At 41.6% G+C, this 15584-nt stretch overlaps 1 protein-coding gene across 4 annotated transcripts; it reads right to left on the bottom strand.

Annotated features, from left to right (window-relative positions):
* Nucleotides 1-187: 187 nt before the first annotated feature.
* Nucleotides 188-15121, bottom strand: gan (gigaxonin). Of its 4 annotated transcripts, XM_046352737.1 has the most exons (13): nt 14854-15121; nt 14546-14608; nt 14268-14465; nt 13776-13890; nt 13173-13523; nt 12724-12944; nt 12219-12340; nt 9747-9859; nt 7650-7799; nt 7420-7556; nt 3863-3997; nt 2275-2384; nt 188-2146 (listed from the first exon to the last, which is right to left on the bottom strand). In XM_046352737.1, the coding sequence occupies exons 3-13, from the start codon at nt 14456-14458 to the stop codon at nt 1965-1967; spliced, it is 1827 nt and encodes a 608-aa protein (XP_046208693.1). In that variant the 5' UTR covers nt 14459-14465; nt 14546-14608; nt 14854-15121; the 3' UTR covers nt 188-1964. The 4 variants fall into 4 exon arrangements, with proteins under 4 accessions (XP_046208693.1, XP_046208683.1, XP_046208674.1 ...); XM_046352727.1 differs by lacking the exon at nt 14546-14608; XM_046352718.1 differs by lacking the exon at nt 14854-15121 and having other exon boundaries at nt 14546-14836.
* Nucleotides 15122-15584: the final 463 nt, after the last annotated feature.

Below are 15584 nucleotides of genomic sequence, written 5' to 3'. Positions count from 1 at the left end.
TCTGTAACAGATTCTCTTGGTAAACTGTTTCCGAGAGATTAAAACAAACAATAACCCAAATATAATGGATTATTTGAGGAATACCTCTTCAGTTCCTCCTGAATCCTTTGAAACATAAAAACAAAACTCCAACACCCTGGATGGTACTTGATTTAAACCAGGGCTGAAGTCACACAGGAATAACTACTGAGTTGGCCAGTGTTGTTTAATCATCTTGCCAAACTGAAAACACTCATGATTGAGCTCTTTCCATGACACCTTCCTTGCTACCCCACAGAATTGAATACAAAAATACAAACAGATTTGAATTCATTGTCCTCTCACATCCCAACTTTGGTTAACAACCACTTGATGGTACTATTGCAGAATTCCTTGAAGAACAATGCATAAAGCGCATATCACAGTGTTCTGATAGTTACACAATGGGTGAATGTTTTGTGAAAGCACTGTTTGGACCACTAGAATGCAGATAGTGTCACTCACAGTTTACACTAAAGACTATGGAATGTTGAGTCTCTCAGCAATACACTAACATGCTGCAAGTATACAGTTTTGTGTAAATTGTGATACATTTGTTCTTGGTGATTTTCAGACGTGTCCTGAGCTCTGTTGGCTTCATAAAGGCGTGTGAATGCATTTAAAAAAGATGTTTCTGTGAGTTCTGTAGCGTGAGAGACGAGTTTCCCTTCAAATGGGATGGACAGCAACAGCTGTAACTCACACAAAACAAATGGGGTTAACAGATGCCAAAAAAAATCATCCACACTGACTGGAAAGCCAGTTCAAAAGTCATCAGCAAAATACATCCAGCAACTTAAGTGACACCAGTAACTCTAAATCCATTTCTGGCTCACACTGTGCCTAGAGTGCTTGGTTAAGGGGAAACCAATGAAAGGAAGGGGCTTAACTCGGCTTTACATTCACTAAACACGCACGTCCCAAAGAGATTTCACTTAAGATATAGTAATGTTATATAAAACCTGTTACCATTTCAATACAAAGTATGCTCCAGCTTCTGGCATTACTCATTCAAAGCTGTCCATTTAAAAACAGTCCAAGTTAAGTTTGTGGGTAAAAACGACATTTTGCTTATTTTATAGGCTACAAGTCCCTTAGCTAAGGGAACAAGTAAAACCACATCTGTTCTTTTAGAAGTCTCCTCGTGTAGCTCTAGTTGTCATGATAAACCAGAAAAATTATTGCCACCAACCAAACTCACCACCGAGGACATCTTACTGATATCGATAAGTAGTCTATACTAAATAAATGTGAAGTTTGAAACGAAATAAGCCTGCTAATATGTGCGAATGCTAACAGAACAAGTGATAACTACTACTTTGAGTGTTGTACCTAAGGATAATGTAAAAATTAACTGATGTACATTAATGTTATACATTTATCGTATCATTATCGTGACAATTCAGTCACAATATAATTATGGATTTGTCCATATTGCCCAAGTCTATTCAAAGGCCACGAATCCTTTAGCTACTATAAGGTAACAACGAAAATGGGATGTCTCGTTGTCATTCAGCGACTGATCTTTAACAACAACTAAAAATGCAGTGTTAGACATGGGTATAGATTTTCCTTAAAAATGACTACCTATGCTACAATGAATGACAGTACTATGGCATTCTTGCTTTTCTCCCCCTAAAAGTTGTGTTAAATTCTTTAAAACCCACCAAACAGCAGCAAGAACGTAGTAAACAAAAAGCAATGGGTAAATGGTCAGTAAAACCTATTTACAAATCATACCCATTGTTAAATTGCATATGAAATAACGCAATAATCCCTCTTCAAGCAAGTACCCACACATAGAATAATACCCTGATGGAACCTAAGAAAGCCACCAAAATATGCAGATAAATACTCCAAACGTCCCCTTTGGGAAGTCCCTTCAACCTCCATTCTCATGTTCCATTGCTGTGAGTGTGGAGACAGAGCACTTAAATGAGCTCCATCTAGGAGGATGGGACCCTGAGTCTAAACAGGCCCTGCTTCAGCTGCAGACGGAACAGTTTGCAGTTAGCGATGCGCAGGGCTGCACAGCCAGTCTTGCACAGATCAGATGTCAGCATGGGCTTGGTGCGGTGCCACGTCCCCGAGCTGCGACGGAATTCTCTCACATAGTCATAGGTTGTACCTGCGCAGAGACACACAGACCTTTAGAGATCAATGTATACATTACACAGTGCACGCATACAGTAAGATGTATTTTCCAATGCTTGCCAAGTAGTGGTAATTTACTTCAGAAGTCTGCCTTTAACTCACCAGTGTCTAAGTCTCCCACTACATAGATGCTGGCACCAATGGGGACAGCGCCATACACAAAAGAGGAACTGGTCTGAACACAGAGAGTCTGGTCATCAAGGTACATCCATCTGGACAGAGCGTGGTTGGGAAAATAAACACTTGAAAGATTTTTGATCAACTACAAATACAGTAAACAGAGACCACATACATACAGTTGAAGTCTGAAGTTTTAAATACACCTTAGCCAAATACATTTAAACTCAGGTTCACAATTCCTGACATTTAATCATAGTAAAAATTCCCTGTCTTAGGTCAGTTAGGATCACCACTTTATTTTAAGAATGTGAAATGTCAGAATAATAGTAGAGAGAATGATTTATTTCAGCTGGTATTCCGAGTGGGTCGGAAGTTTACATACACTCAATTACTATTTGGTAGCATTGCCTTTGAATTGTTTAACTTGGGTCAAATGTTTTGGGTAGCCTTCCACAAGCTTCCCACAATAAGTTGGGTGAATTTTGATCCATTCCTCCTGACAGAGCTTGTGTAACTGAGTCAGGTTTGTAAGCCTCCTTGCTCGCACACGCTTTTTCAGTTCTGCCCACAAATTGTCTATCAGATTGAGGTCAGGGCTTTGTGATGGCCACTCCAATACCTTGACTTTGTTGGCCTTTTTGCCACAACTTTGGAAGTATACTTGGGGTCAATGTCCATTTGCAACCAAGCTTCAACTTCCTGAGGTCTTGAGACGCTGATTCAATATATCCACATTATTTTCCTGCCTCATGATGCCATATATTTTGTGAAGTACACCAGTCCCTCCTGCAGCAAAGCACCCCCACAACATGATGCTGCCACCCCTGTGCTTCACGGTTGGGATGTAATTCTTCGGCTTGCAAGACTCCTCCTTTTCCTCCAAACATAACAATGGTCATTATGGCCAAACAGTTCAATTTTTGTTTCATCAGACCAAAGGATATTTTGACAAAAAGTACAATCTTTGTCTCCATGTGCAGTTGCAAACCGTAGTCTGGCTTTTTTATGGCGGTTCTATAGCAGTGGCTTCTTCATTGCCGAGCGGCCTTTCAGGTCATGACGATGAGACTTGTTTTACTGTGGATATAGATACCTTTGTACCCATTTCCTCCAGCATCTTCACAAGGTCCTTTGCTGTTGTCCTGGGATTGATTTGCACTTTTCCCACCAAAGTACTTTCATCTCTAGGAGACAGAATTTTCTGGCATTTTCCAAGCTGTTTAAAGGCACAGTCAACTTAGTGTATGTAAACTTCTGACCCACTGGAATTGTGATACAGTGAATTATAAGTGAAATAATCTGTCTGTAAACAATTGTTGGAAAAATTGTGTCTTGCACAAAGTAGATGTCCTAACCAACTTGCCAAAACGATAGTTTGTTAACAAGAAATTTGTGGAGTGGTTGAAAAATGAGTTTTAATGAATCCAACCTAAGTGTATGTAAAAACCTCCAACTTCAACTGTACATACATCTTTAGGTAACAAGGATATACCCAGTCCAACACATTCTGGCTGAAGCATAAATTCAAATAAGGAAGTTCTTGATCAAAGTAACAAGCCCTATTATTGACCTTTTCATCTCATCATGGAAAAACTCAGACTTGCAGGTGGTCATGGTGCTGGATTCTGGGTTGTCTGAGTCACGGCTCCTCACGCCTCCAAACACATAGAGTTCCTGACCCACACCACATGCCACTGAGCCAAACCTGAAGGCAGAGACATTCACACCATAACATCAGGGGTCATTCAATGAGAACATATCAATAGCAACACCAACAGTAAACAAATCCTTCACAGGGGATTTCTTCATAAATGTTCCATCTAAATGTGGACAATAACGGTGTATTCTATTCTAAAGTCAAACCTGACACACACACGTAAAGTATTAGTCCCATGTTTCATGAGCTGAAAAAAAAAACGATGCAACATTTTTCCATACGCACAAAAGGCTTATTTCTCTCAAATTGTGCACAAATTTGTTTACCTCCCTGTTTTTGAGCATTTCTCCTTTGCCAAGATAATCCATCCACCTGACAGGTGTATATCAAGAAGCTGAATAAACAGCATGATCATTACACAGGTGCAACTTGTGCTGGGGACAATAAAAGGCCACTCCAAAATGTGCAGTTTTGTCACACCACACAATGCTACAATTGGTATGCCGACTGCAGGAATGTCCATCAGAGCTGTTGCCAGAGAATTTAATGTTTATTTTTCTACCATAAGTCGTCGCCATCATTTCACAGAATTTGGCAGTACGTCCAACCGGTCTCACAACCGCAGGCCACGTGTATGGCGTCGTGACTGCGAGAGGTTTGTCTCGTGGTGGCGGTGGGGTTATGGCATGGGCATGCATAAGCTACGGATAACGAACACAATTGCACAGAGAAACAGTGATGATATTCTTTGGCCCATTGTCATTCCATTCATCCGCTACCATCACCTCATGTTTTAGCATGACAATGCACGGCCCCTTGTCGCAAGGATCTGTACACAATTCCTGGAAGCTGAAAAAGTCCCAATTCTTCCATGGTCTGCATACTCAGACATGTCACCCATTGAGCATGTTTGGGATGCTCTGGATAAATGTGTATGCCCGTGGTCCAGTTCCCGCCATTAAAATATAATTTAATCCATTTTAGAATAAGGCTGTACCATAAATCCATAATGTCAAGTACTTTCGGTATGCACACACACATTCAAAAGTTTGGGGTCACTTAGAAATGTGTTTTTATTTTTTTACTTCTTTTGTCCATAAAAATAACATCAAAATGATCAGAAATACAGTGTACACATTGTTAATGTTGTAAATGACTATTGTAGCTGGAAACAGCTGATTAATGGAATATCTACATAGGCGTACAGAGGCTCATTATCAGCAACTAACACTCCAGTGTTCTGACACATTGTGTTAGCTAATCCAAATAATTTTAAAAGGCTAATTGATCTTTAGAAAACCCTTTTGCAATTATGTTAGCACAGCTGAAAACTGTTGTGCTGATTAAGGATGCAATAAACTGGCCTTCTTTAGACTAGTTGAGTATCTGGAGAATCAGCATTTCTGGGTTCGATTACAGGCTCAAAATGGCCAGAAACAAAGACCTTTCTTCTGAAACTCGTCAGTCTATTCTTGTTCTGAGAAATGAAGGCTATTCCACACGAGAAATTGCCAAGAAACTGAAGAGCTCATACAATACTGTGTACTATTCCCTTCACAGAACAGCACAAAGTGTCTCTAACCAGAATAGAAAGAGGAGTGGGAGGCCTTGGTACACAACTGAGCAAGAGGACAAGTACATTAGTGTCTAGTTTGACAAACAGACACCTCACAAGTCTGCAACTGGCAGCTTCATTAAATAGTACCCGCAAAACACCAGTGTCAACGTCAACAATGAAGAGGCGACTCCCGGATGCTGGCCTTCTAGGCAGAGTTCCTCTGTCCAGTGTCTGTGGTCTTTTGCCCATCTTAATCTTTCCTTTTTATTGGCCAGTCTGAGATATGGCTTTTCTTTGCAGCTCTGCCTAGAAGGCCAGCATCCCGGAGTCACCTCTTCACTGTTGACGTTGAGACGGGTGTTTTGCGGGTACTATTTAATGAAGCTGCAAGTTGAGCACTTGAGGCATTTCTAAGTGATCCCAAACATTTAAACGTTAGTTAGTATGTACACACACCTACTAATTCCAGGGTTTTTCTTTAGTCCAATTTATACATTGTAGAATAATAGTGAAGACATCAAAACTATGAAATAACACATGTAGTAAACAAAGAAATGTTAAATCAAAGTAGATTTTAGATTCTTCAAAGTAGCCACCCTTTGCCTTGACAGCTTTGCACACTCTTAGCATTCTCTAAACCAGCTTCATGAGGTAGTCACCTGGAATGCATTAATTAACAGGTGTTCCTTGTTCATTTGTGGAATTGCTTTCCATCTTAATGCGTTTTAGCCAATCAGTTGTGTTGTGACAAGGTAGCTGTGGTATACAGAAGATAGGGCTATTTGGTAAAAGATCAAGTCCATATTAAGGCAAAAACAGCTCAAATAAGCAACGAGAAATAACAGCCCATCATTACTTTAAGACATGAAGGTCAGTCAACACAGAACATTACAAGAACTTTGAGCGTTTCTTCAAGTGCAGTCGCAAAAAAACCAATCGCTATGATGAAACCGCCGCTCATGAGGACCGCCACAGGAACGGAAGATTCGGTTACCTCTGCTGCAGAGATTAAGTTCATTGGAGTTACCAGCCTCAGAAATTGCAGCCCAAATAAATACTTGAGTTCATGTAACAGACATCTCAACATCAACTGTTCAGAGGAGACTGCGTGAATCAAGCCTTCATGGTCAAATTGCTGCAAAGAAACCACTACTAAAGTACCACAATAAGAAGAGACTTTATTGGGCCAAGAAATATGAGCAATGGACATGAGACCGGTGGAATTCTGTCCTTTGGTCTGATGAGTCCAAAGTTGAGATTTTTGGTTCCAACCATTGTGTCTTTGTGAGATGCAGGGTAGGTGAACAGATGATTGCCGCATGTGTGGTTCTCACCATGAAGCATGGAGGAGGTGGTGTAATGGTGTGGGGATGATTTGCTGGTGACATGGTCAGTGATTTATTTAGAATTCAAGGCACACTTAACCAGCATGGCTACCACAGCATTCTGCAGCTATACGCCATCTCATCTGGTTTGCGCTTAGTGGGACTATTATTTGTTTTTCAACAGGACAACGATCCAACACACCCCTCCAGGCTGTGTAAGGACTATTTGACAGAGAGTGATGGCATGCTGCATCAGATGACCTGGCCTCCACAATCACCCGACCTCAACCCAATTGAAATGTGTTGGATAGCAGAGTGAAGGAAAAGCATTCCAGGTGAAGCTGGTTGAGATAATGGCAAGAGTATGCAAAGCTGTCGTCAAGGCAAAGGGTGGCTACTTTGAAATCTCGCTAAGATATTTAGATTTTAAAAAATACAAAAATGTTACTACATGATTCCATAGTTTGATGTAGAATAATAGTAAAGACAATGTAGAAAATGGTAAAAATGAAGAAAAACCTTGGCTAGGTGTGTCCAAACTTTTGACAGGAACTATTTTTATTTTAACTACTGAGTTGATTCTGTACCTTCTCTCTTTCAAAGGGCAGATTGCAGTCCACTGCTTGGTCTTCGGATCATAGCATTCTACTGAGTCGTACAGCTTTCCATATGACCCACCACCCATGGCATAGATCTTCTTTTTCATGGTGGCATAGCAGCCAATCTGAGGAGAGATCGTTGGGCAAGTGGTGAGAGATTTGGAGAGGTTGCAATTTGTGAATGTGTTTATAGCAAGCTGGAAGTGCTCATGTCTCACCTTGCGGACCATTGTCATGCTGGTTTGGGTTGTCCAGGTGTTAAAGTGAGGGTCGAAAACCTCCACAGTCAGGAGCTCTATGTCCTCATCCTCTCCTCCCAAAACATAGATCATCCCATCCAGCTCTGCAACACCAAAGTTCTGCCTCGCCTGACCAAACAAAGAGTAGAAGCCTTTAATAACAGTGGGCAATACTGTCCCCTGGTGGCATTACTCAGAACGATAACGCTTTAGAAAGATAGATAAGAACATAAAACATGGCTACCAGTGAGTAGCCTATACAAGTAAAAAGGACACATGGAACGTTTGATGGATTAAATTACTTGGTTCAGTGAAAGACATTTGGTCTATATAACCAATTGAAGTAACTTCAAAATGGCATCACTGGAAATGTCTATGAAACAAGTGGGTTGAATGTTGCTACTGACAGGCTGGAAGGATTGCAAAGGGAAAAAAAGTTGCAGTTTCTATGTTGTGTGCAGTATTATACAACGGGTGTGTCCAATCCTGAATGCCAATTGGTTAAAACTGCATTCCAGAAGGTGTCAATTCCACAAGTTATCACCAGCTAAATCTATGATGTTAAAATTCCTATTTCCTCTGTTCCATCTGACTGCGCAATCCAGTCATCAGTCCAGCCAGGCAATTTATACACTTGATCTCCTCTATAAAAGCATCTAGACATTATCTCATTTCTTTTATACTAACATTTAGTTTAACAGTGGAGATTTGAATAAACCTTGCCGCCTGCCTCTCCGACAATTGCAACATTGTTTCAATATTCAAATTTGATCTCCAGCTATCCTATAGTAATGAACGTGTCGGGAGTCGGGATGAGCCAGACAGGCAGCGTTTCTCAGCCAGTCGAAATCATGAATCAGCTGGCATCATTCTTATGGATGTGTCCAAATAAATGTCACTAGAAAACAGCTTGCATAAATGCAAATGAAGGTACTATTGTTATTCTGGCTACACTGTTTGACGTGACTAAGTTAGCCATAGTTGGCTAGCTAGCAAGCAAGGGATAAGAACGTTGCCAGCTAATTCTCTCCTCCTTTCTTTCTCCCTCTCGGAGGACCTGAGCCCTAGGACCATGCCCCAGGACTACCTGACATGATGACTCCTTGCTGTCCCCAGTCCACCTGGCCATGCTGCTGCTCCAGTTTCAACTGTTCTGCCTTACTATTATTCGACCATGCTGGTCATTTATGAACATTTGAACATCTTGGCCATGTTCTGTTATAATCTCCACCCGGCACAGCCAGAAGAGGACGGGCCACCCCACATATGCTCTCTCTAATTCTCTCCTTCTTTCTTTCTCTCTCTCGGAGGACCTGAGCCCTAGGACCATGCCCCAGGACTACCTGACATGATGACTCCTTGCTGTCCCCAGTCCACCTGGCCATGCTGCTGCTCCAGTTTCAACTGTTCTGCCTTACTATTATTCGACCATGCTGGTCATTTATGAACATTTGAACATCTTGGCCATGTTCTGTTATAATCTCCACCCGGCACAGCCAGAAGAGGACTGGCCACCCCACATAGCCTGGTTCCTCTCTAGGTTTCTTCCTAGGTTTTGGCCTTTCTAGGGAGTTTTTCCTAGCCACCGTGCTTCTACACCTGCATTGCTTGCTGTTTGAGATTTTAGGCTGGGTTTCTGTACAGCACTTTGAGATATCAGCTGATGTACGAAGGGCTATATAAATAAATTTGATTTGATTTGCCAGCCAGCATGGCAATGGAACATTTAGAAGGAACAACTGGGTTGCGTTCATAGATACAGAATAAAAAGACAGACGTGACCTAGTCGTTAAATGGCAAACGAACATCCAGCCGGCTTAGGTAGCAACCCTAGATGTGTGTCGGAACTATATCTTGTGAAAGGATGACATAGCATGAATAAAACCAACATATGAAAATATGTCAATCATTATATGAATATGTTGGTAACTCCATTGTAGAAAAAAAGTGATAATGCCCTCAAAGCCGATGTTCGGAGGATATATTGGCATGGTTTGCCGGCCCTCGACAAAACACCACCCGTGCCAATATATCCTCCAAACACAGGTTGAGGGCATTATCAATCAAGTAGAATACCTGTTTCATGGAAGGAATTGGGGTCCAGGTGTTTGTGTCTGGGTCATATTTCTCCCCACTGCTCAGGACCATCTTAGTTTCATCCATACCACCCATCACAAAGAGGTAGCCCTCTGAGAGGACAAAGAATGGTGTTAATTCATGGTTGATCCCTTACACTGGGTTGGGTTTGACTTACATGAGAATTGTGGGATCCAGAATTATAAAACTGCCATGAAGACTGCACTGGTACAGTACCAGTCAAGACTGCACACCTACTCTTTTTATTTTTTACAATTTTCTACATTGTAGAATAGTGAAGACATCAACACTATGAAATAACACACAACATGTTAAGTATTAGTCCCATGGTTCAAGAGCTGAAATAAAAGATCCCCAGAATTTTCCAGAAGCACAAAAGGCTAATTTCTCACATTTTGTGCACAAATGTATTCTACATCCCTGTTAATGAGCATTTCTCCATTGCCAAGATAATCCATCAAACTTGATAGGTGTGCCATGTCAAGAAGCTGATTAAACAGCATGATCATTACACAGGTGCAACTTGTGCTGGGGACAATAAAAGGCCACATGAAATGTGCAGTTGTCACAACGCCACAGAGGTCTCACATTTTGAGGGAGTGTGCAATTGGCATGCCGACTGCAGGAATGTCCACCAGAGCTGTTGCCAGAGAATCTAATGTTTATTTCTCTATCATAAGCCACCTCCAACATAATTTTACAACATTTGTCAGTACGTCCAACCGGCCTCACAACCACATGTATGGCGTTGTGAGTGCGAGAGGTTTTGTGATGGCAACATTGTGATTAGTGTCCCTTGGTGGCAGTAGGGTTATGGTATGGGCTGGCATAATCTACGGATAATGAACAATTGCATTTTATCGATGGCAATTTGAATGCACAAAGATACCTTGACGAGATCTTGAGACCAATTATCGCCCCATTCATCTGCCGCCATCACCTTATGCTTCAGCGTGATAAATGCACGGCCCCTTGCCGCAAGGATCTGTACACAGTTCTTGGAAGCTGAAAATGTCCTAGTTCTTGGAAGCTGAAAATGTCCTAGTTCTTCCATGGGCTGCATACTCACTAGATATGCCACCCATTGAGCAAGTTTGGGATGCTCTGGATCGACAGCTTGATCCAGTTCCCGCCAATAAAAATGTATCTAATACATTTTAGAAAAAAGCATAATGTGGAAAAAGGGACCAAAATACTTTCCGAACACACTGTATATACTGTGTGTGTACAGCACCAGTCAAACAGTTGGACACCTACTCATTCCAGGGTTTTTTGTTATTTTTAATATTTTATACATTGTAGGATAATAGTGAAGACATCAAAACTATGAAATAACATATGGAATCATGTAGTAACCAAAGAAGTGTTAAACAAATCAAAATATATTTTGTGGATTATCTTTCCTTCTTAACGCATTTGAGCCAATCAGTTGTTGTGACAAGGTAGGGGGAGTATACAGAAGATATGGACTTGGTCTTTTACCAAATAGCCCTATTATGGCAAGAACAGCTCAAATAAGCAACAAGAAACAGTCCATCATTACTTTAAGACATGAAGGTCATCCATACGGAACATAAGAACTTTGAACGGTTCTTCAAGTGTAGTTGCATAAAACATCAAGCACTGATGAAGAAACGGGCTCTCATGAGGACCGCAAAAGGAAAGGAAGATCCAGAGTTACCTCTGCTGCAGAGGATAAGTTCATTACAGAGTTACCAGCCTTAGAAAATAAATGCGTCAGAGTTCAAGTAACAAACATCTCAACATCAACTGTTCAGAGGAGACTGCATGAGTCAGGCCTTCTTGGTCAAATTACTGCATAGAAACCACTACTAAAGGACACCAATAATAAGAAGATACTTTCTTAAGTCAAGAAACACAAGCAATGGACATTTTCCACCTGTTGATCTGTCCTTTGGTCTGATGAGTCCAAATTTGAGATTTTTGATTCCAACCGCTGTGTCTTTGAGACGTAGAGTAGGTGAACAGATCATCTCTGCATGTTTGGTTCCCACCCTGAAGCATGTTGGTGATTTATTTAGAATTCAAGGCACACTTAATCAGCATGGCTACCAGCATTCTGCAGTGATACACCCTCTGATTAGCGCTTAGTAGGACTTTCATTTGTTTTTCAACAGGACAATGACCCAACACACATCCAGGCTGTGTAAGGGCTATTTGACCAAGGAGAGTGATGGAGTGCTGCATCAGATGACCTGGCCTACACAATAACCTGACCTCAACCCAATTGAGATGGTTTGGGATGAAAAGTGAAGGAAAAGCAGAGTGTGTGCAAAGCTGTCAAAGACAAAGAGTGGCTACTATGGCTACTACTTTAACACTTTTTTGGTTACTACATGATTGCATGTGTAATTTCATAGTTTGAATGAGTGTGTCCAAACTTTTGACTGGTACTGTAAAAATAAAACTAGGTCTGGATTCAATACCAACCTGCGGCCAGCACCCCATGCCCTATTCGGCCAATGCTCATTGGTTCCAGCTCGATCCACAGCTGACGGTTTGGATCATAGAGTGGACACATGCAGCGTGCCATGGCTGACGGCTTCCTCGTTCTAAACAGGAACCAGAGAACAGGAAGTCAAGTGAGTTATATCCTGTTGGTTTTATCTGACACACTGGCTCCCTCTCTAACATCATCCTCTCTCCGTGTCACCATAAAAATCTCTGTCACCTCAAATCTCTCAACCACACTATTCTTATGGCCCTTAATACATTCTCATCTTGCTTGACATACATTTCAGTTCTCTGAATGTTTTGCAAGAACTTCCATTGCAAACTGTTTGTATAACAAGCATACGCACACAAAACCACAGCAGTCTGCAAAATGAGAATAAATGCGTTATGGCCACATTGTATGATTCATATACACATTCAACAGAATGTAGACATCTTATGCCTGGACATCCTCCCAGAGTAAGAGTCAGCAAATACTCACCCTCTCTCCTCCCCTCCTACAGTGACGATGCACTCCGAGTAGCCACGAGGTTTGAAGGCGGCTAGAAGAGCCTCACCCTGCAGTGCAGCACCCCCCAGTGGAGCGTTGCAGTACTCCCTGATCACCTCCCTCATCAAGGGCTCTCCCAATACCTGCTCCCTCAGGTAACCTTGGTCCAGGCCCTGGATCCACACTGATGACATCACCTCTTTCATGTGCACCTGGGGGAGGATCAGAAATAGGTTACTCGGGATGAGCTGAGAGGCCAATAGTAATGGACAGGCAAATAGTGTGCGAAAAACAGTCCTTCAAATGATGTAGTAGTCTCTGAACATAATTGTACTTGTAATTCTACTTTTGTAGCCATGGAATACTACACAGGTTGTTTTCTGACAGACAGAAACAAGGGCAGAACCCCCATACCCCTAGTAGTAAAACAAGGTCCTCACCCTCCGTTCCTCCAGGTCATGACCGAGCCAGCGCACCACAGCCTCCAGGACATGCTTCTCATTGCCCACGTTGAGCTTCTCCATGGACAGGATCTCACACAGCCGGTCTGGGGGTAACTCCCTGAACTCATCCGTGGCAGCCACATCACGGAAATGTGTCTGGAGGAAGTCTGTGGCAACATGGTGAACATGGTGCAGACAGTAATGTAGAGAGAAGAGCCGGATCCCAATGCAGTTCTCTGCAGCAATGCAGCTCTCTAGGAACTGGCAGCACAGGAACTTCAAGTCTGTCAGAAGCAGCAGGTCAGCAGCCTGGACCATGTCCTGAATGGTGTCCTCACTCAGACTGATCTACACACAGATAACAATGAGCAGGATGGAAGGAGGAGTGTAAGATCAGGGTTGTTCAAGTAGGGAACATAAGATTCAAAAACTGTAAGCTACAAATAGGAATATGGATTACCTCAAAAGAGTTAGGAAGTACAGGACAATATTGTAATAGGCAATTTAAAAGCAGGTAAAATAATCCCATTTATGTTCACATTATTCTAGTCCCATTTACACATTATTCTAGGCCCATTTACAGCATTGCACACTACTCACCTCCCCACTAAAGATGTAGTCCAGGATCTGCTTCATGATAGTGACAGAGATTCCCTGAAGCTCAATGGTGTACATGGATCCATCTTCCTTCGGAGGGTTGTAGTTCAGTTTTGTTCTATGGAATATGTCAGAATACGGTATGTGTCGCATTCTAGTATTTCTTCATTCCTTTTTTGTTTGGTTTTGAGTGTATTGTTAGGTATTACTGCACTGTTGGAGCTAGGAACATAAGCATTTCTCTACACCCGCGGTAAAGTCTGCAAAATATGTGTACTAAAACCAATACAAATGTGATCAGCATGACAGGTAAATAAAAAACTGACAGTCCACCAGCATCGAGTGGGACACTGTGGGAGACGCCCTGTTGACAGCTGGAAACAATGTCACATCCCCAGCCGTATCAACGTTATAATAACCATGGAATGGATTTAATCCATTGCAACAGTGCTGCTTTCGACAAAAACGTAAAGCAAGACAAAACTAACAGATTACCTGATGTATGGACTAGCCGCAGCCAAAATGTTTTTCTGGACTGGAATCTTTTCCCCGTCCAGTACTAATACTGCGTCTTGGAAGCATTGTTCTTGCCAAAAGGAGCGAAGGGCCTTGAGAAGTTTCTGCGAGTGTTGAGGGTCTGACACCACCGAACCTGCAACGCTAACCTCGGACTCAGTACTGGACATTGTGTTCCTACAGATAAAAAACATGTCATTAGCACACCAGCCCGGCTTGCGAACTAGGAATAAAGCAATTTACCATGCCAGAGTTACCTTCAGGCAGAATTAGCCGACCGTAGGCTAGGCTAACGTCAGCATGCAAAATTAGCCAGCTGCCTATAAGAAATTGGACTGGATTTTGGGCTGAATATTAAGTGACATAGGGTAGTTAATCATCTAACGTTATACTTGGCAGAGTCAAACATTTCAATACAACCACACAGGCTCATGTGACATTCATAACCATAATAGTACGCTACTTTACCTAGCTCGCTATCTAACTAGATATAAACAAATAACAGGGAGCGTCCCAAATGGAATGACATAGTCATTGGCTTCGTCCCACTTCACTGTAAGCCTACCTTGCATGGGCCACACTACACACAAGTCAGAAGCAGAGCGCAAGGTTAAAACAAACAAAAAAGAAGAAGCGTTTAGCACACTTTTTCTATTTTACAAGCCAGGCTCCGTTAAAATAATTTTACATTCCTTCCCCTAGAACAATCACATATCTGAGATAAATATGGATACGTGGCAACATTGTTTTCCGCTTTCATACAGTTTAGTGTATGCACGAGGAAGAAAGGGTGGATACATCTTCAAAGTAATCGAACACAGCCCCCATTGTGCTGTATTTTGGATCCACCCATGTTACGCCCACAAACTCTACGTGGAAATACGTCATTCTCCCGCGACTAAAGTTTTTTGTTTTCTCTTTACTAGTTTACTATGTAGGACCAAACCTGTCATAATTATATAAATCAATAAAATCGACAAAATGAATGAGCAAGGAAATACAAAAATACTGATTAAAATGAACACACCTTCTCTACATATCTGTATGTATTTTATTATTTATCTAATTCAAACTTTAATTCATTTTTAGTCATTTCTGTATTTCTTACTCCAATATGATAATGAGGGGGTGTTAATAAAACATCTGTGTCAATCAAACATCTGTAGGTGGTATCTAACACTTGAAAAACTAAAAGGAGAGCCGCACACTCTAGGAGCTCAGATGCAATAATTTAATAACCTAATATCCAACGTTGACAGACAAGCGGCTTTCATCAGGGTATAAAACAGCATTGGT

This window comes from Oncorhynchus gorbuscha, linkage group LG01 (genome assembly GCF_021184085.1).
Source record: "Oncorhynchus gorbuscha isolate QuinsamMale2020 ecotype Even-year linkage group LG01, OgorEven_v1.0, whole genome shotgun sequence".
NCBI classification, from domain to species: Eukaryota; Metazoa; Chordata; class Actinopteri; order Salmoniformes; family Salmonidae; genus Oncorhynchus; species Oncorhynchus gorbuscha.
This window is presented reverse-complemented; position numbering and strand designations above follow the sequence as displayed.